Here is a 20940-nt window from a genome sequence, read left to right on the forward strand (position 1 = left end):
AATTGAGAATAGAAATTAAATTGGCCATGTCCTTACCTCGTGGAGTTGTTCTGCCCAGAGACTCTTGGCGGCCTCCAGCTTCTTCTTGATGCCGTTGAGGATGACCTTGTTGGCTGACTCGGCCTGCCCATTAGCTTGCGGGTGTATTACTGAGACGAACTTTGTCTGTATTCCCAGGTGTTTGCAGAATTCTACCACGGATGAGCTTGCGAATTGGGTCCCATTATCAGACACTATGAATTTGGGTAGACCGAAACGGCAGATGATTTTCTTCCAGTAAAATTTTTTGACTCTCTCAGCTGTTATTTTGGCGACGGCTTCTGCTTCAATCCACTTAGTAAAGTAATCGACTCCTACTATGAGGAACTTCAGTTGTCCTGGGGCGAGAGGAAAAGGTCCTACGATGTCAACCGCCCATTTATGGAAAGGCCAAGGGGAGTATACTGAAGTAAGTTCTACTGCTGGGGCGTGCTTTTTATCAGAGAATCTTTGGCATTTGTCACACTTTCGGACGAAGTCTGAGCTGTCTTGGAGCATAGTGGGCCAGTAATATCCTGCGCGGAGGAGCTTTGCAGCTAGAGCTCGCCCTCCTATGTGGCTGCCGCACACGCCTTCATGAACTTCAAGAAGCACTAGGTGGGTCTCGCTCTCCGCTAGACAACGCAGCAGGGGGCTCGTTCGACCACGCTTGTAGAGTTTGCCTGAGATGATAGTGAACTTTGAAGCCCTTTTTCTGACTACCTGCTCTTCGTCTTTGTTCTTGGGTGTAAAGGAGCCGGTTAGGTACCTGAGTAGCGGCTCCATCCAGCCTACACCTTCTTCGGCGATGTGGAGAACCATTTCAACGCTGGTATTGGGCGCTGAGATTACTTCTTGAATGACGGTTCTGTTGTTGCCCGGACGTTTGGTGCTGGCGAGCTTTGCTAGTATATCCGCTCTGGAGTTCTGTTCTCGGGGCACGTAGATAGCTTCAAAGAAAACGAATCTTTTGGCTAGGGCTCGTACCTTTCCCAGATATTTGGTGAGTTGAGGGTCCTTCGTCTGGTACTCGCCCGTAATTTGGCTTGTTATGAGCTGAGAGTCACTTTTTGCTCGTAAATTTTCAGCCCCCATTTCCTACGCCAAAGTCATGCCGGCGATTAGAGCTTCGTATTCTGCCTGATTGTTGCTTGCTTTGAATTCAAACCGGAGGGATTGTTCTATGACAATATCGTCGGGACCTTCCAGGATAACGCCCGCGCCACTTCCTTTCAAGTTGGAGGAGCCGTCAACAGATAAAAGCCATACAAATGGGACCTCCTCTGGGGACGGGGAGGTGAGTTCTACCACGAAATCTTCCAGGACTTGGGACTTTATGCTTCCTCTTGGTACGAACTGGATGTCGTACTCTGATAGTTCTACGGACCAGGCGACCATCCTTCCTGCAAGGTCCGGTTTCCCAAGCACTTGTCTGATGGGATAGTCTGTTTTTACGACTATTCTGTGGCTTTGGAAATACGGACGCAGTTTCCTTGCTGTAACGACTACGGCCAGAGCCAGGCGCTCTAACTTCTGGTAGCGCAGCTCGGCGCCTTTGAACACTCTGCTGACGAAGTAGATCGGCCTTTCTCCTTCTTCTGAATCCTCGACCAACACCGTACTCATAGCATTTGCGGAGATCGCCAAGTATAGAAAGAGGATGGAGTTTGGGTTTGGTCTCTGAAGGATTGGCGGGCTAGATAAAAACTTTTTTACTTGTTGAAAGGCATCCTCGCACTCTGGTGTCCATTTAAATTTTTCCTTCCTTCTAATTGAAGCGAAGAAGGAGAAAGCTTTGTCGCCGGCGCAGGATAAGAAGCGGGACAGGGCAGCCAGCCTTCCTGTCAACTGTTGGACTTCCTTTATGTTGGACGGGCTTCTCATGTTGATGATCGCCTGACACTTATCTGGATTTGCTTCGATACCTCGCCTAGTTAAGAGAAAACCTAGGAATTTCCCAGCCTGCACTCCGAAAGAACACTTTGATGGGTTTAATCGTATCCAATACTTCCTTACTTGCCCTAAGATTTCTTCCAAATCTTCTGTGTGGCTCCCTCCTTCTTTTGTTTTTGCTACCAGATCGTCGATGTATACTTCCAGGTTACGTCCAATCTGGTGTGTGAAAGCGGTGTCCATAGACCTTTGGAAAGTGGCTCCAGCGTTTTTTAGGCCGAAGGACATGACTTCATAATGGTAGTTCTTGGTGTTAGTCATGAAGGCCGTTTTGGGGGCGTCTAAAGGGTCCATTCGTATCTGGTTGTAACCAGAGTAGGCGTCCATGAAGCTCAAGGTGTTGTAGCCTGAGGCACTGTCAATCAGATGGTCAATGTTTGGGAGCGGGTAAGGATCTTTTGGGCATGCTGAGTTCAGATCCGTATAATCCACGCACATCCTCCACTTCTCGTTCGCCTTCTTTACCAGGACGGTATTGGCCAGCCATGTTGGGTACTTTATTTCGCTGATGAAGCGGGCGTCTACTAATTTCCGCACTTCGTCGTCCACGGCTTTCCTTCTTTCCTCGCCCATCTTCCTTTTCCGTTGCACTACCGGTTTCACTCCAGGCTTGACTGACAGATGGTGACAGGCGATGTCGGGGTCCATTCCTGGCATTTCAGATGGGTGCCAGGCAAAGAGATCCAGGTTTCTCCGTAGTAAATCGACGAGGGCGATCTCTTCCTTCTGGTTCAGAGACGTGCCGATCTTAGTTGTCTGATGTGCTTCTGGACCAATGGATACTTCCTTCAAGTCTTCGATGGGCTCGAGGCGCTCTTGCTGGAAGTCTTCTTTAGGATCGAGGTCTATCATGTTGACCTCGTGAGTTTCTTCATTACTAGACTTCTTCCTTGCCTTTTGTAATCTCAGGCTATTGTGGTAGCATTCTCTGGCGGTTTTCTGGTCGCCTCGAATGGTCCCGATCTTTCCGTTATCCAGGGGATACTTCATGACCAAGAACTTTGTAGATAGGAAACCTCCCAAAAGGTTGAAGGCTGGGCGACCAATGATAATGTTGTAAGAGCTTGGCGAGTTCACGACGAGGTACCTTACTCAGATGGTTTTTGAATGAGAGCCGCTCCCGAACGTTGTTTTGAGTGTGATGTAACCTCTTACGTGTACCTGTTCGCCTGTAAAACCCGCCAGGGTTCCCTTGAAAGGTTGTAGCAGTTCCGGGTCCAAACCCATTCGATCGAATGTATCGTAGTATAGGATGTCTGCCGAACTTCCTGGGTCAATCAATACTCTCTTCACATCCCACTTGAATATTTGTAAAGTAACGACCATGGGGTCGTCGTCGTGCGGTATGACGTCTTGGAAATCTCTGGCAGTGAAAGAGATGTCAGGTTCACGCCCAGAGTTTGGGGTTTCGTATTCTTGACACAACATCACCTGCCTGACGTATTTCTTTCGTGATGAATTGGACTCTCCGCCACCGGAGAAACCGCCCGAAATGGTGTTGAGCGTGTGTCTCTTCCCTTCGCTCCCTTCATCTTTTTTCCTTTCCATCTTGTGTTCGCTCTCGCCCTTCCTGTCCTGAGCGTATCCTCTTAATTTTCCATTCTGTATCAGCTTCTCTATTTCTTGTCGTAGGTGTATGCATGAGTCAGTGTCATGTCCCCGTATTCGGTGGTACTTGCACCATTTGTTTTTGTCCTTTCCCATGACCTCGTATCGTGGCGGAGGCGGGTCTGGGATCAATTTGGCTTCATAGACTTCCTTCAAAATGCGCTCCGGTTTCGTGTTGAGAGGGGTGAATTCCTCCGGACGCGGGTAGGGCCTGTAATTTGGTCTTCGGTAAGGAATGCGATCCCTACCAGATGATGGTTGATAAGGTCGCCGTTCTGAATTGGACGTTCGTTCCTTGGCGTCTCTCGCCCTCTTCTCAGCGTTGCTCTCCTCGCCCTTTATGTAACAATCTGCCCTTGCGATTATTTCCTCCATGGAATCAGCGGGCTTTTGAGCGAGTGATTCATTGAACTGTCCTGCCTTCAAACCGTTCTGGAAGGCGCCTACAAATACTTCTTGGTTGGGATTGATGACTTTTATGGTCGTATCGTTGAATCTCGCTAGATAGTCTCGCAGGGACTCATTGTGTCCTTGGCGAACATTGAAAAGGCTGGTTGCGGGTACTTTGCGATGGCGACTGGCAGAGAATTGTTCGATGAGTTTCCTTGTCATGTCCGGGTAGCTGATGACAGAGAAACGAGGGAGGTTCATGTACCATCGTAAGGCGGCCTCAGAAAAAGTCCCCGCCAGTAGTTTGCACTTGAGGGAGTCAGGGGCTCCGACTACGGACATGCGAGTGTTGAAAGCTATGACGTGCTCCATAGGGTCGCTTTTCCCGTCGAAGACGGAGAGATGGGGTGGTTTGAAGTTCTCTGGAACCGGCGCTCCCCAGATCTCGGCGGACAGAGGCTGCGGCTCCGGATCGTCCATCTCGCCGTGGTGTGATTCCTCTTTTTCCTCCAGTTGTTTCTGTTGTATGTTCTCCATCGAAGCCTGTAAGGCGTCGTTGCGATCTTGCAATTGTGCGAGTTGAGTTCGCATGGATTCTAATTCTTCGGCTGTCGCCATGATGAAAGGCTTTTCTCTAAATCGTACGTGAGGTGCGATTTAGGTTTGTAAAGGGAAAGGGGTTTCCAAGTCGTAAGGTGGTCTTACGATTCGGAGGTCTGGTTTCAGGTTTTCCAAATCACGATTCGCGATTTAGAAACGTGGTCGAGGCTAGTTTTACCTTTCCCACAGACGGCGCCAACTGTACTTGCAGAAAAGTACGGTAAGGATTCTAGGGCTAAGAATCGTGTATTAGGGTTTTGGACTGGTGATTCGATGCCTTGAGACTGCTCTCAAGAGTGTTATTTATAGCCTGTTTATGGGTTTGGGCTTTGGTTGCTTGGTTTCCAAGCAACAGGGGTATTGGCGTACTTTTGATGATTTTGGAGGGTTCTAGAGACTGAGTGAGGCGGCGTCCTTATGGAAGACGCGCCTGGGCCTGTGGCCCTTCTGGGGGGCGCCCAGACCCTTACGGAGGGCGCCCAGGTCTTTATGAAGGGGTTTTCCTTCTAGAGTGCGCCTAGGCCCTTACGGAGGGCGCCCAGGTCTTTATGAAGGGATCTTTAGCCTTTAGGAATATTATGACGGTCCAGGTTTATAGAGAAATTCTCTTGGCAACAACACTAGGGTTGGGATTGTTTTGATTCACCTTGAACAAAACACTATTAGGATTGAGTCTCTTGGTCACGGGAAGAGGCTGGGACTGAGGGTAGAGTTAGGTTTGAAGACTAATTCTTGTAACCTTCAATATCTCTTTGTAAAGAAACTCATATCAGAATAGTGGAACGGAGAGCTGCTCTCTCCCCCAGAGTAGGTCATCATTAGACCGAACTGGGTAAACAGATTCTTGTGTTCTTCTTCTTCTTCCTTTATCTCTTGCTGTTTATTTTTGTTTGAATTATTTTTTTTGCCATCCGCTTCAATTGATTGCTTGGTATTAATTTGCTCCACGCATCAGTTTTATTATTGGTGTGGTTTTCACAACGAATTCACAACAGTAAATTTGATCATGAAACAGTTATGAAGTGGGGGCACCTTTAGTATGATAAGGTGAATGCATAACTTTGCTATCTTACAATATTTATATTTACCTTTCAAAATTATTTATGTGAAGGTTACTCTAAAAATGAAGAGTAGGCACGTTGATGGGATCAGTAAGAAAAAGAGTAAGTTTTCAATAACTTTTGTGTTGCTCTATAGTTTCTTAATTTTTAAACAACAGATTTGGAGGTTGGTTTTGTTCCATTTAGGGATTTGTGAAAGGCAAGATCAAAAGGGTTTTTCTTTAATTTCATTCCCTTTATGTTTCGAATTTACAGATGTGGTGATTGAACTGATCAAAGATATATGCTCGCTTGGACGGGACGCCATTTGCTGGATGGCGGTGAGAATCGTCGCTACTTTGGATTGGAAAGCCAACCTTTGATCAGAGGGCAGATGAGGGTATGTGTACTGTTTATTTATTTTTTAAAATTCGAAGTCCATCCTTAATTGTGCAATCAACATGCATGTTTTTGAAGAGCTTTTGCCACTTTGTTATTTCTCTATGTTTTGATGGAACGTTGGTGCAACTTATGAAACAGCTATTTGGCTGTGTAGCAATTATATGTTAATTTATGATTTCTACTTTCTATGTTATTTTGGTTTTTTATATATGATTTGGCCGGTTTTATTTCATTATCACATAGGTAGCGGTCATATTGGAGTGACTATGAAAGCAAAACTTAATCACTTGCTAGAGCATAGAGCTAAGGAATGGTAATTGATTTGATCAATACTTATACTATGAATTTGTTCTCTTTTAGATTTCATGTTCTTACTTCTATTTCTCCTTGACAGCCAATATTTTGTCTTTCCTTTGTGGAGAGGAAGTGATTATTTGACAATGTTTGTTCAAGGTTTGATAAAAATTACCTTCTCATATCATTTTATTTGAACAAATTAAATAATTATTGATCTGTCTTTGTAAAGGAGAAAATTTCTCCTCTTCCAACCTTTTCTGACTCCCAATGTTCCAACACAATATAGCTTAGTTGTGTAGTTCTAGCTAGCATATAACAAACTTATATTCTATCAGACACAAGAACTTGAACTTACAAATGACTTTGTAGGGGATTTATCTATGAAATTTTTGAATAAAGAGATTCAAGGAATGTCTTTATATAATACATTCCTTTATTTGGAAATGCACTTATAAAATACATATCAGTTTTTGGTTTATTCATTAAATTTCCTTTAACAGAAAAGAGGTCACCGTGGGAGCGGCGTGAACTCTATCAGATCATGACTGATGGAAGACGGAAGATCTAAATTGCAAGTAAAAATATTCTATTAAATCATTTTCAATTGGCAATATGTCAAGAATGAGCTAAATATAATCATATGCTTTTCTGTGCATTACAATGTATATAAAGTTACCATTCATTGTTACCCCTAAAGACTTGGAATTATTTATCTGGCATGTTGCTTATTGATTGGCCTATAATCCACTTATTTTCACAATCTTTCAAGACATTTTGCAGATTGCAGTGAAGTCTTGATATTTGAAGATTCTTATTAGAGGAATTTTAAATTCTGCTAGCCAGAAGATTACTGTATCTTCTGCAAAGACCTGAGCATTGCTGGCTTAAATTTACCACTGTCAAAAGATAAATAGACATGTTTCGATTCAGGAAACAACCTGATCCCATTACTAAATTAGGTCACATGTACTTGGTGCAATTTATTATGGCCAGCAAATTCCTCAAGGGTTCTTAGTTTGATGGGTTGTTGCAATTGTAGAAGTAAGACTGAGACTTGTTGCAATTGTTGAAATTACTCATAGACAGTTTATGGTGTAGTTCTTTGAATCATGTTACACCATTACATGTTTCTTAGATTTTAATTAAGAAACATTATGTTACTATTATTCATACGCAACATTGCGATTCATCATAGTCTAAACAATTAGAACATTAAGAAAGATGTTTCTTTTAAAGAGGATCAATGGGTTAAATATATTAACTAATTATAGTAAAAATATTACGTTAAAATACAATCTTCGGTTGGGTTAGTTTGGTTGAGGGCTGCTGCTCGTCTGTAATTGCAGCACCTGTTTTTCTACTACTGGGTGCTTTTTTTCCTGCTACTGGGTGTTTCTCACAATACAATTTATGAAGGACAATAATTTACCGTAATTTGCAAATTTCTCCTTCACAGCCAAATTTTTGAAAAATACATTATTCAACCCGTGCGAGCACGGGTTTGTAACTAGTAAGAATGAAAATTGATTTTTTTTTTTTAATGAAGAATGAACATTGATTTTGCTTTTTGATGGAACATTGATATTATTATTATTGACTCGTGCAGCAATAGCTATGCAAAATAGAAACTGTGTCAAACAATAAAGTAACTTTCACAAATAACCAATCCTATAAGAATTCGAGAGCATAGTCTATGTTAAAAACAATCAAATATAAAAATTATATGTACAATCCTTGTTCCATTTAACACAGCACACTAATCAATAAATATATGGACTATACTAACCACATTTTTTTTCTTCCAGTAAAGAGCTTGTTATGACTTGTAATTCACAATTGGCCATCGTTCCATAGTGTTAGGGCTAAACTATGGCACCTTCCATTATCTCTTCACGGTTTGATTCTTGACCAATTCCATGATCCACATCATAAGTTGCATGAACACCCACAAATAAATAATACAAAAGCATCACACCAGTACAAATCAAGAACCTAAAAAAAGCCTCATAACCCAATGATCCCATGAGAAAAAGGTTCGTCGCAATTGACAATGATGGCACCCACGGAACCAACGGAACCCCCCAAACCTTCGGTTGCCTCTTCTTCGGAAGCAAACTCATCATCAAAGTCGCCAAAAACCAAACACAAGCAGCAACTGTATACCCAATCCAACCAAACAAACCAGAATTCCATAGCGCAGTCCCAGCAACACAAGAACCAACAACAAAAAACAAACACAAAAGAACCTTCCACAAATCACTCTTATCCGTTGATTCCCTCCCATAATATCTCCTCACAAGCAATGCAATAGCCATAAGCATAAAAATGAAAAGAGTACTTACAGAAAAAACACTAGACAGAACATCCAAACTAGTAAAAAGAGCAACAACACAACTTGACAAAGTTGTCAAAAGTGTAGCATTAATAGGTGTTCCAGTTTTGGGATGAATAAGTGCAAAAAAGGGTGGAATCATATGTGACCTTGCAATTTGAGTAGTGTACCTAGCTTGTCCCATTGACCCAACAAGCAAACTTGTTGTCATTCCTTTCAAAGCACAAATACTCACTAAATATTTACCCCATTTCATACCAATTTGAACAAAAGCAACTGAATAAGCAGCACCAGCATCAATCTCACTATACTTAACCATATTCACAAGTGCCAATGCCATCAAACAATAAATAACCGTTATCATAGACATTGAACCAATTAAACCAATAGGTATATCTCTTGAAGGGTTTTTAGTTTCTTCAGCCATAGTTGCAACCATATCAAAACCGGTATAAGACCAATACACGACAGCTGCAGCGTTAAAAACACCTTTAACACCGTAAGGAAAGAACGGTGTTAAATTCGACGACTTTCCGTGTATAAAACCGATCACAATAATAAAACCGATAATAAAAGTTGTAACAATTGAACTTAACCATGTTAAGATAGATGTTTTTCGTGTTCCACTAGCCGCGATTCCGTTAGTGATTAACAAAACCACAACGGCTAATGGATCGAGCATATTGAAACCGGTTTTAAAAGAATCAATTCGGATCCGAAAAAAATCAGAATCGTTCTTTATCATTGTTGCAAAATAGGATGACCATGAACGACCGAGACCGGCAGCACCAACAAGAGCTTCAAGGAGAATATTACCAGCAGCAATGAAAGCAAGAAAATCACCGAGTTCGATTCTCAGGAATGAAAACGAGCCACCGGCAACAGGAACTTCAACGGCGAATTCAGCGTAGATGAAAGCGGAAAGAAGAGCGGAGAAACCTGACGCTGCATATGAGAGGATAATGGAAGGACCAGCATTGAAACGAGCTTCTTGACCGGTGACGACGAAGATACCGGAACCAACGACAGCGCCGAAAGCGAGCCAGGTTAAGTCCCACCAAGTGAGGCAACGAGTCATGGAATTTTCACTGGCTTTGGGAAGGACGAGAAGTTCATGAGAGTCTGTTGATCGGTTTAGGAGACGGTCTTTTAGACGTGAGCAGGTGTTTGCTAAGGCGGTTCGGTAGGTTTCTCCGGTTTGGAAAGATGGTTCTGGAAAGAAATCTTGCTTGCTCCATCGCCAGTAGCTTCGTGGTTTTGAAGCTGCGGCGGTGGTGGTCGTGGAGGAGGAGGAGGATGATGTCGGTGGTGTCATGTTTAACTGACACTCACTGATGGAATCGTATAACTAGCAGTTTGTTGGTTGGTGAATCGTAATTGAGATTGAATCGTGATGTTTTTTTTTTGGTACAATGAATCGTGGTGTTTAATCATTGTATAAATACTGTTAAATAAAATATTTTTTGTTTTTTGGAAATATGTAACTAACTTCCAAAGACGTTCTTTCAGGAAAAAAAAAACCTCCAAAACAGTAAAATAATGTACTGAACCGTGTTTTGCGTCTTGATACGGTTTTAATCTGGACAGGTTTCTCAATTAATCATTATGAGTCAGCAGTGGCGGAGCCAGAAAATTTGAATAGTGGGGGCATCATATATATAATTTGTAGTATTTAATATATATTACATTTCATTTTTTAAAGCCGAATATATACATCACAATTGTTCTTTACGATTTGCCATATTTTAAAAATATTGAATAAGTAACACATCTCTCTCTTTTTAGGAAATCTCTCTCTTTGTACCAAAAAAGCACTTCCCACTTTTTCTTCATCTTCTTCCAGGAATTTCAATTTCTTATCATGCTTTCTAATTTGTAGTTCATTCAATACGGTTGCCTACTACCACCGTATACACAATTTATTGCAACAACAAATAAAACTCCATGAAAATTGAAAGGGTCCGCAACATCGATAAATTTTTTAAGCTCTAGCAATGTCTTCAACTGATGCACTTTCATATAGGAGATTAAATCAGTTGCATACAAAGAAATAATACTTATTTTTTAGGTCGATGATAATCCATCATTAGCATCTATCATAATTTTTTATTAGATTAAATCTATTAACATCTATCATAATTGTTTATTAGATTAAAACTATCAATAGTATTAAAAAAAATTGAAAATTTAGTGCAGGCAGGAGCCCACACAACCTTGTGTGTGGCTCCGCCCCTGTGAGTCAGACATTGTGGTCAAACTGAACTTGGTTTTGAGGGACAGAATAATGGTTTTACCTTAAATATTTTGGTTGCTAATGCATTGACTCAATGGTCAAATGATGTAACAAATTATTTTATTTGATTTTTAAATAATTATTAATTATGGATAATGATTTGTAACAAATTTTTGGATAACTATGAGATAAATAATAAGTAATCACAAGTTGGTAACCAATTTTTCCTATAATAATTAAAAAAACAGTAACCAAGATCTTAAAAAAAAAATTGTAACCAAATTCCTCAAAATATTTTTCACGCTAATGCTAATCATAAAATTTTTGGGATAAAATGTAACAAAATTTCTTGAGCCAAATTTTTATATAAACACTAGAGAAAAGGCGGGCACTCACGTGTTCATCTTTCCGCTCTTTTTATTTCGCTAACGTTTGAAAATTATGAACGGTATTTTTTTTATGAAATTTTGATTTTGATTAAAACTAAAAATAAAAATGTTTATAACAAACTAAAGTAATCATGATTATCTATTTCACGACACCAACAATATAACAAAAAAAATATAATCTAAATTCTTATTTTTAATGACACAAACAACAATTTTTATTATAGAAAAAGTTGTTTAAGGGTATAATTGAGATAATGAAAAAGTAAGTATAAATATATTCATCTAGTTTGGTACACTTTTTAAATGATAAAGGGAAAAAACCATATATATATATATTCATATCATGTTTGTTATATTTTTTTTATATTTGAAATTATTCTTATCTATTTGTTAGATGTGTTATTTGTATTGAAAATTGAGGGCATTTTTGAAAAGAGAAAAAGTCGGTCCAAAAGACTTTTTTGAAGGAAGTCAGCTCCAAAGAGTTGAAAGAGGTTATTTTCTTTATATATAATATAGATGATCACTTCCATTGTGCCCTACCAATTCCTTGAAATGATTGTTATGGATTTAAAGGTGAAAAAAAGAAAGAAAAAAAACTCTAAAATTTTTTAGACTCAGTTTGTTTTAGGCAATTCTAGAACAGGCAATATTTGTTATTTATAATTGACCACTTGATCATAGTGAAAATTAAGTACCAAGCAATAGTAAAGAGTCACCCCTTGAAAAATACTCTAAAAAGCATGCATATACTATTGCGTTTTTTAACAACCGAATCTACGACTTATGGCTTTGGACTTTAGTTTATAGAAGTTTCAAGTATAAATCAATTTGATTTGGGATTCTTCCTCTTTGTGCCTATCAATAAACAATTGTCCGTTTAGCAAAATTAAATAAATAATTGTATAATGAAAATGAAAGATTGATTAAAAAGTATTAGAAAAGACCAATGATCATATATGCATATATGAAGTTTCTATAAATAATAGATTTCATTTGATTGTTTTGTTTAAACGAAATATTATATGTTTTAGGTTTAAATTCAGACGAAGAATATTTTAATTATATACATGTAGCTCAAGTAGAAAATGAGTGTTCAGTTATAATGAATGATATTTTACTTTTTAAAATCAGTCAATATAATAGTTTTATGAATGATCATCAGGGTATATTGGTGATCCTACTTTTGAATGTCAATATTGTGGAGCAAATATGTGGTATCAAGAAAAAGTTGGGAAAATCTAAACATACATCTAATCCAAAAGTTACAATGTGTTGTGGAAAGGGAAAGGTGCAATTGCCTTTGTTAAAAACACCTCCTAAATTATTACAAGAATTGTTATTCAACAATGACTCATCTGATTCCAAAAAGTTTCAACAACATATAAAAACGTACGTCCCCGTGAGCTTAGCTCAGTTGGTAGGGACAATGCATAATTTATGCAGGGGCATGGGTTCGAACCCCTGACACTTCACTTCTCCACATTTAAAATGTGTGAGCTATAGCCACTAGGCTACTTGACCCAAAAAAAAAAAAAAAGAGAACGTACAACATGATGTTTGAGTTCACTAAATTGGTAGTTTGTTGCCATGACAAAATCCACAATTTGCACAACTTTATATTTACGACATAGAAAATGAAATTCAAAATAGGATTCAAGGAACCAGGAACCCTCTTTACATTGAGTTATGATATTTATACGATTACATTTCTTATGAATCATCTAATATATTGAAAAATTTGAAATATATATATATATATATATATATATACATTCGAACTCTTTATTCTGATCTTGTATTGTGTAGTGTTACTAAGGTGTTTTCTGGTTGAGGTAAAATCCCAAGGGATGAATTACTTCACGATCTTGAGATCGAAAGGACAATAAGAGCTAACTGGAAGACAATTTGTTTGGCTCAGTTAGAAGAATATATACTTAAGGAAGCACAAAGCAATCTGAATCAAATTTTGATTGAAGTACCAGAGATGGGTGATAATCCTCCGGTGCCACCTCCAAGGCCTATCCTGGACAATTGAGTTGGAATTTGGATAAGGATCACCAACCCGCTCCCTTAAAAAGGGGAGTCTGGTGACCAATATTCAGGAGATATTATGGGGTTTTTACATCGTAAAAGGGTTCATAAATATTTGAAATACAAGCATCGTAAGCACACAAAAGCCTTTCACATATTACTGAAGTTTACACCCTAAGATAGCGTCATCGTTGACAGAGTATATACTATTGTACTCATTGTAAGAAAATGATAACTATCTATGATGAGTTTGCACATTTTAAGAAGATGAGTAAGAACGAAAGAAAATGGGGGAAATAGTCATTTTTATTTCTTAATGTGTAACGAGTAGTCACAATAGTCCCGTAATGTATCAAAATTTTAAAATAGTCCTTGATTGTGCATTTCGTTAATCAAAATAGTCACTGATATTAAAATATTTCATTTATATTGTCATATTAGTCCTTCAATATACTTACTTATTGTCATATCAGTCCTTATAAGTACTTACTTATTGTCATTTCAATCCATATATGAAAAGAGTTATTGTGAGCATTGAGAGATTATTTTATCGTCATAGACTATTTTGACTTAAAGAATGCACAATCATATACTATTTTGAAATTTTGATACGTTGATAGACTATTATGATTAATCATTACACATTCGAGGACCGAATTGACTATTTCCGAAAAAGAAAATATTATAAAGCCTTTGCACATAAAAACCATGATGGAAGGAAAACTAATTAGTAGAGTTTTTTTTTTTTTGGTGTCCGAGGTTTGAAGCCTGAACCTTGCATATATTATACATTATCTTTACCAATTTAGTTGAGTTCACGGGGACACCAGAGTTTAATGGTGCATCAATGAATCTTATCCCAGGGGCTATGTCTAAAAAAAACTTTTTACTATGGTGCCAAAAATATATATTTTGTTTATATGTTACCATAGAAAAATTATTTTCTTTTCAAATAAAAAGGATTTTTACTAAAAAAATTATATTTTCTTTTCTGGAAAAAGAAAATTATAAGTATTATCCAAAAGCTTCAAAATGTCACCAAGCACAAGCAGAGACGTGTTTACAAAACGTGTGGATAAAAACTGAATTTCATGATTTCATCGTAGCCATAGAAAAAACCCTTTTATCAATTTACCATTCTATTCCTTAACATTCACAAACTCGAAGCATGCAATCCATGGCTGTAACCAGCACAACATGGAAGCTCTCACTGTTCTTGACTCTTATCTCAATTTCATTATCAGGTATTCTTTCATATGATATTGTACCATGCAAACGCATAGAGTGTCCCAACTATGATGTCATAGAAGCTGGAAATGGCTATGAAATCAGACGTTATAATTCGTCTGTTTGGATTTCCAATTCTCCTATTCAAGACATTTCTCTTGTTGAAGCTACTAGAACTGGTTTCAGGAGGTAATTTATTTTTTTACTTAAGTTTTTTCAGTAATAGTTTAGGTTTTCGAATTCTATTTTCTATGAGTGCATTTGATTAGTATACCAAAAAATATGATGTTTAACTTGCATGTTTGATTGTAAAAACTAAATGTGTGTTTGCTTCTAGTGTGATTGGAATTGATTTTGAATTAATTGATTTTATTTCAAATAAGCTTATTGTGAAGTGCTTTATGTTTGAAAGTTGAATACATATAAAAGGGAGTTGAAAAATCGTGTCTGGAGCTATGAAGCACGGATGCGGACACGGACACGACACGGACACTGACACGCCGACACAGCTAATAATTTGAAAAAAAGCGCATAATTTAGTGTAATTACAAGTGTCGCTGTGTCGGTGTCGCATACGACACGTGTTCGACACTGAGATACACCTAATCCGAGGATTGTCTGTGCTTCATAGGTCTGGAGTCAAAAGATACTAATTCCAACTTCAAGTTAGAATTAGTTGTAGCGACAGAATCAATTTTGATCGACGTCATCCAAACATGTCAAAATCAATTGTGTCTGAAATCACTTTTGACTCTTCCCACTTTTCACGTTGGGAAGTGTGTTTGCTTTTGCATTGACATAAATTGATTTTTAATGAATTCATTCTGTAAAATTATTGATTTTAATTAAAAGTAAGTTGAATGTGAAATGATTTATATTTGGATACACTCAAGTAAAAATGAGTTGAGCTATAAATTAAGCTTCAAGTTAAAACTTAGAACCCATTCTAGAGACAATTAATTTTTATCGAAATCATCCAAACATGCTAAAATCAATTGTTTCTGGAATCACTTTTGACACTTCCCACCGTGAAACCAAACACACACTAAACCAATGAATGATCATTAAGTTCATCTATACTGCAAAGAAGTTTTAATGAAGTGTTTGTGGTGCTGGATTGACCCATCCGAAGAGTTACTAAACTTGATTAATCTTTTTCTTTTTCTTAGGCTATTTGATTACATTCAGGGGAAGAACAACTACCAGCAAAAAATTGAGATGACAGCACCTGTTCTCTCTGAAGTCTTACCAAGTGATGGACCATTTTGTGAGTCTTCATTTGTTGTCAGCTTTTATGTACCAAAAGTGAACCAAGCAAATCCACCTCCTGCAAAGGGTCTTCATGTTCAAAGATGGAAAACTGTGTATGCAGCAGTTAGACAATTTGGTGGTTTTGTCAAAGATACAGATGTTGGTGAGGAAGCTGCAGCGTTGAAGGACAGTATTGCCGGTACTAAGTGGTCTTCTGCTATTGAACAAAGCCGTAGAGCTGGTCATGCTTCAGTTTACTCTGTTGCCCAGTACAATGCCCCTTTTGAATATGATAATAGGGTGAATGAGATATGGTTCTTGTTTGATTTGGAAAATGGTTTGCATTCTATGTGAAATGTACTAGACAAGAAACCATTCACAAATTCCAGATAGTATGTTATGTAAGTTTTCATTGTGAAAGAAATAAGTAGAATGCAGTTTGATGTGTTACTTAAGACATCTTGTTGAATTGATAAATAAAGTGCAGGCTTGAAGTGTTTCACAATGCTTTTAGCTTGACTTTTTGTTTCATGTAATTTTAAACTTTTTTAGTTGTCTACACTTTTTTAGTTACTTAAGCGATAAATGTTTTGGATCGTGGAGGGTTGAAATGTCTTTAAGAGTGTTGCCTTAAAATCTTTCCAAGTGGAATTTTAGGGAACATCAGTCCCACCAATGGTACCAAGTGTGAGCCTTTCCTTCCAAGCAACCATGGCAACCTACACTTTCTCCTTGTCATCGATTCAATTCAATTCAATATATTTCTGCAATATATTTGTCCAACCGAAGGCATGATCAATTAATTCTCAAATATTGATGTGGCAGGTTTTCGCCATCATTTATATGGGATTCTGCTTTGTCGCGGCTAGAACTTCTCCGATAAGATTCAAATTTTTCAGGTTTAAGAATCCTCCTTGACTCTTAAATTTATTCTCAGGTCACTAGATATCCTTCATACGCTCGTTCCAAAAGTTCAATTATGGTATAAGTTAGCAACAAAAAAGGTTATTATCCTGTCACAAGGATACACATGTGCTTCATACCTATAAATATATCAACTTTTGATTAGTCCCAACAAAAAACTTTCTTAAAACTTCATACCTATAAATATTTCTCGCTTTTTAACTGTAGTGACACATGTTTATCGTAAATATACATGGTAAGTACCACGTGGCTTTTTTTTGTTGATATTGTGCCATTGTGGAGACCTTAATATATCTTAAAGGTCTCAACGCCATGTCATAAAAAAAGTCACGTGGCAAGCTACATAAATGTCACCATTGTTAAATAATGATGACTAAATTTGGTAACGGAAAATATGTGAGGATGAAAGTTTGATGGAAATACTTTGAAGAGATTAAAAAAGAAAGTTACGAAAACATATTTAACAAGTTGTAACGATATTATAATGATGAAATGTGTGATACATACAATTTTAAGTTGACTTAACCCATCATGATTTGGATTTTGGTTTCCAAAAACTTGCAAAACTTCTTGCCTTGCACGTTCTTGCCATTCAGGAAACCTAGCCAATAACACCATTGTCCAAACTAACAAAGATGCAGTGGTTTCTTGTCCTGCAATGTAGAATTGCTTGCATTCTTTAACTACTTCATCATATGTCATTCCAGCTGTCTTACTCTTTTCATGACCTTGAGTTTCAAGCTTATTTGATTCCATAAGTAAGCCTAATAAATCATCATTGATGGCTTCTCCATTGTCCATGGCTTTCTCTCGTATTTTAATGATACCCTCGACTAAATCATAAATCTCTCTATCGATTTCCCTCATCCTCTTGTTGGAACTTGTAGGTAGAAACCTAGAAACACATTATATATCAGGTGATGTTAATTATTTAGGGAATGTATTAGCTTATGAATTTCTAACAACTTGAACTCTACTAGCACACCAAAACCACATGTTTGTCTTACCATATCATTGGACTGCGTGTATTAAATAGAATATGGCCCTGCAACCTTATAAGATCAAATATTTTTGACCCTGCTACATAGCTGCTGCCAAATGCTGTTCTAGAAATCGCATCACCAGTCAAGTTTTGAATGAAAGGCCGGACATCAATCTCACATGATTCATCTGATGTCAACATTTCCTTCCATTTGCTAATCATATCATGGCTGCTTTGAATAAATGCCGGTAGCATATTCTGTAAATAAGTTAGGCATGAAACATGTCACATTAAGAAAAGAAGTAATAGAATTCGATTATGAAATGAGATATTAATCCTTACTCTCAATTTATCAATGTGAAATGCAGGGTTTATAATCTTTCGATGTTTTGCCCATTCGTCACCCTCATAACTTACTAATCCAACGAACAAACACTTAGCAATGGAATCGAACTTTGGTTTGGTGAAGTCATGCATCTTGTTAAACACTTGTTTGATTTGTTCAGGGTCCGCGATGATCACTTTTGGTATTCTACCTTCCCATAAAAATGAACTCTTGCCTACACATCAATTATTCATTAGCAATCATCGTTGGTTACTTCATTTTGAATGAACCAAACCCATAGTATCATTCTAGATAGTTTTGTTTGAGAAATTTTAGGACAGTGGTTTGCAACTCTTTCGAGGATTTTTTCTTTTGTTAGACACAATCATCGTTGGTTACTTCATGTTGATTTGATATGGTGGTATCAAATAAACTCTTCTAATTCTCTCTTTTATTTTACCAACCATGTCATGTTCGTCTAGTTGCCAAGTGTGGTTGCTTGAAAGTCCTTGTTTCGAAATCCAGACTCCTAGGTTTAGCATTTTTGTCAAAAAAATTTAAAGTGAATTTATACAATCACATAAATTTTATAGAATTGGATCCTCTACATCAATTGCACGGCAAGAACCATTAGATTTAGTGATAGAAAATTTCTATCTCTAAATCTATCAGTTTTCACAATTGTTGTACCATCCGTACCACAAAATGCTAACACGTCATTCGGGAAACTGGTCGTGAAGGATGTCTTCGCTAGATTTAGCATTTCACAATTTGCTTATAAAAAAACTATGGGTTAATATATGTCTACCCCTCTAATATTAGCGAATTCCGATTTACCCTGTAAAAAAAATTGTTTAGATTCCAACCATGTAATTTGAAATTTTTTGGTTTTGGACCTTCATGAGTTTTGACTGTACAAAATCGATGATATGACGGGGGTAAACCGAAATATTAATGATATGGCAGGGTGTAAACTGAAATTCTCTCAAATTACAAGGAGCGAAAGTATCTTAAATTTTGTAATTTGATGTCATGAAGGTCCAAAATCAAAAAATCTTCAAATTACAGGGTTGAAATCTAAACAAATATTTTTACAGAAGGTGAACTAGAAATCGCTAATATTACAAGGGAAACATATTTTTTTTTTTGAAGGATTACAAGGGTAAACATATATTAACCCAAAAAACAAAAAAGTTAACATGTATAATAATGAAAAATAAAAATATTGTCTTCAAGTAAAGGTGATCCTAGATTCGAAACAACATATGCCTATAAATATATACCGTATTTTCGGACAGTTTGGTGTACGAATGAAAAGATCTGTGGCGCAACATCGTTGGAGGTATCAAATGGTTTGGATTTGGCTTCATGTTCCATCTTCAACTTTGAGTTGAACAACTTGTATGGATCTCCTTGAAGACCTTGTGCTCTTAGAAGCTTTTCCAATCTCTTTGGTCTCAACCACAAGGAATTCAGCTTCTGGAAAGCCCATAAAGGAATAATAGCAATTATGGCTGTAAGAATCCAGAAGGTAGCAGGTGAAAGTGCCTCCATACTTGTTGTGTTCCTTATGACTTTAGAGATATGATATGATGATGGAGAAGACGTATTGTGGACAGAAACACCATTTCACCAAAAGCTCTTTGTTCCTTTCACGCAAGAAAAATTATAATATAATGGTGGTGCTAACTTGTGCACGTTAAATTCTATCTTATACACAATTTTGAAAATAAAAAAAAAAATCTATTTTACTTAGACCCAAGAACACAAGATAACATTTTATTTTGTACAAGTTAACATTTTTTTAATATTATAAAGCAATGATATATATCTAGAGGGGAACATGACGAAATCATCCGAATAAACAACCAATCTCAATTCACAGCTTTTCCGTAAAACATGGAAAATCAACAAATAAGCATTTCATATCATATATAATAGTAAAACATGGAATCCAAGAGAGTGCCTAAATAGGAGATGAAGGGCGCTGTTTTTTGGATCTGCCAAGGGGTTGGTTGTTAGGATCCCTCGGCTGTTTAGAGGCAAGCTTTGGTTGCTGCTGTGTTGTATTTAGGGAGGTTTCTGTGCTTACTTTATGTTTTGGTTTAGCAGGTTTTGTTTCCTCCCATTTGTACTGCGCATGCTTTTTGTTGCCTCCTCCCTTTGCTGCTGCGCTTTGTTACAGTTTGCAGGGTGGATTTCTGTTGTAACAGCTGCCATTTTGCACTTCTTGTGCTTGGCATTTCATTATATATAAGCTGATTCAAAAAAAAAAAAAACCATGTGTTGTGTTCATACAGTATTTTTTACGGGACTGAATATTAATTAAATTTTGTTCACATTCAATTGACTAAATCCATATTAAGGACCTGAATGGGTGGATAATATCATATTAGGGAATCTTTAACTTATTTTTCATTATTTTGGATCAATATGAAAACTGAATCTTTTACACTTTAATTGATTGACTTGTATTAAAAAAAAAAGCTTAATTGCAGTTTTGGCCCCCTAACTTTCACGAAGTTGCGATTTTGGTCTCCTAAGAAAAAAAACTACAAAACCGCCTCCTAAGTTTTGCAACTACAGCAGTTTTGGCCCCCAAGGCAAAAATAAAATAAAAAAAATAACATGTGGCATCACGTCAACGTAGACCAAGTTAAAATTGGACAAAACTGTTACCAAAGAAAAAATATTTGAGACCAATATGTTACCAAAGAAAAAATATTTTCTTTTCTTTGAGAGAGAATATTTTCTTTTCTAGTAAAAAGGATTTATACTAAAAAAATATTATTTTCTTTTTTTCAAAAAGAAAATTAAAAATATTATCCGTAAGCTTCAAAATGTCACCAAGCACAAGCAGAGACGTGCAGGGGCGGTCGCCCGGCGATCTCGGGCGGTAGCCCGGGCTCGATCGATAATTTTTGCACATTATACC

At 37.4% G+C, this 20940-nt stretch overlaps 3 protein-coding genes, 1 long non-coding RNA gene and 1 pseudogene across 6 annotated transcripts; 2 read left to right on the forward strand and 3 right to left on the reverse strand.

Moving 5' to 3' along the window:
* Positions 1-1116: 1116 nt before the first annotated feature.
* On the reverse strand, positions 1117-4587 carry LOC146899113 (uncharacterized). Its single transcript, XM_085736692.1, has 2 exons — positions 3133-4587; positions 1117-2955 (listed from the first exon to the last, which is right to left on the reverse strand). Exons 1-2 carry the CDS (start codon positions 4585-4587, stop codon positions 1117-1119), a joined length of 3294 nt encoding a protein of 1097 aa, XP_085592818.1.
* Positions 4588-5552: 965 nt separating this feature from the next.
* LOC146899114 (uncharacterized) lies at positions 5553-7476 on the forward strand. 2 transcript variants are annotated; one of them, XR_015021595.1, is made up of 6 exons: positions 5553-5732; positions 5886-6009; positions 6254-6324; positions 6406-6464; positions 6809-6883; positions 7089-7476. It is a non-coding gene; the product is annotated as an uncharacterized LOC146899114 (long non-coding RNA). The 2 variants fall into 2 exon arrangements; XR_015021594.1 differs by having other exon boundaries at positions 5557-5732; positions 6809-7455.
* A 482-nt stretch (positions 7477-7958) lies between these two features.
* Positions 7959-10106, reverse strand: LOC146899115 (cationic amino acid transporter 8, vacuolar pseudogene; annotated as a pseudogene). The gene has a single exon (XR_015021593.1). The product of XR_015021593.1 is annotated as a cationic amino acid transporter 8, vacuolar pseudogene (transcript).
* A 4341-nt stretch (positions 10107-14447) lies between these two features.
* Positions 14448-16310, forward strand: LOC146899116 (uncharacterized). The gene is made up of 2 exons (XM_085734854.1): positions 14448-14712; positions 15693-16310. Exons 1-2 carry the CDS (start codon positions 14465-14467, stop codon positions 16126-16128), a joined length of 684 nt encoding a protein of 227 aa, XP_085590980.1. The 5' UTR covers positions 14448-14464; the 3' UTR covers positions 16129-16310.
* Positions 14466-20228, reverse strand: LOC146899117 (11-oxo-beta-amyrin 30-oxidase-like). Its single transcript, XM_085734853.1, has 4 exons — positions 19289-20228; positions 18023-18240; positions 17706-17938; positions 14466-17593 (listed from the first exon to the last, which is right to left on the reverse strand). Exons 1-4 carry the CDS (start codon positions 19557-19559, stop codon positions 17038-17040), a joined length of 1278 nt encoding a protein of 425 aa, XP_085590979.1. The 5' UTR covers positions 19560-20228; the 3' UTR covers positions 14466-17037.
* Positions 20229-20940: the final 712 nt, after the last annotated feature.

The sequence above is a fragment of the Medicago sativa genome, chromosome 8, assembly GCF_051527215.1.
Source record: "Medicago sativa cultivar Bolivia chromosome 8, Bolivia_mono, whole genome shotgun sequence".
NCBI lineage: Eukaryota > Viridiplantae > Streptophyta > Magnoliopsida > Fabales > Fabaceae > Medicago > Medicago sativa.

Coding starts and splice junctions, on each gene's coding strand:
- LOC146899113 (XM_085736692.1), bottom strand. CDS start 4,587: ATGGCGACAGCCGAAGAATTAGAATCCATGCGAACTCAACTCGCACAA. Junction 2,956..3,132: donor CGGGTTTTACAGGCGAACAG/GTACACGTAAGA, acceptor TTGGTCATGAAG/TATCCCCTGGATAACGGAAA.
- LOC146899116 (XM_085734854.1), top strand. CDS start 14,465: ATGCAATCCATGGCTGTAACCAGCACAACATGGAAGCTCTCACTGTTC. Junction 14,713..15,692: donor ACTAGAACTGGTTTCAGGAG/GTAATTTATTTT, acceptor TCTTTTTCTTAG/GCTATTTGATTACATTCAGG.
- LOC146899117 (XM_085734853.1), bottom strand. CDS start 19,559: ATGGAGGCACTTTCACCTGCTACCTTCTGGATTCTTACAGCCATAATT. Junction 17,939..18,022: donor TTCACATTGATAAATTGAGA/GTAAGGATTAAT, acceptor ACTTATTTACAG/AATATGCTACCGGCATTTAT. Junction 17,594..17,705: donor ACACGCAGTCCAATGATATG/GTAAGACAAACA, acceptor ATGTGTTTCTAG/GTTTCTACCTACAAGTTCCA.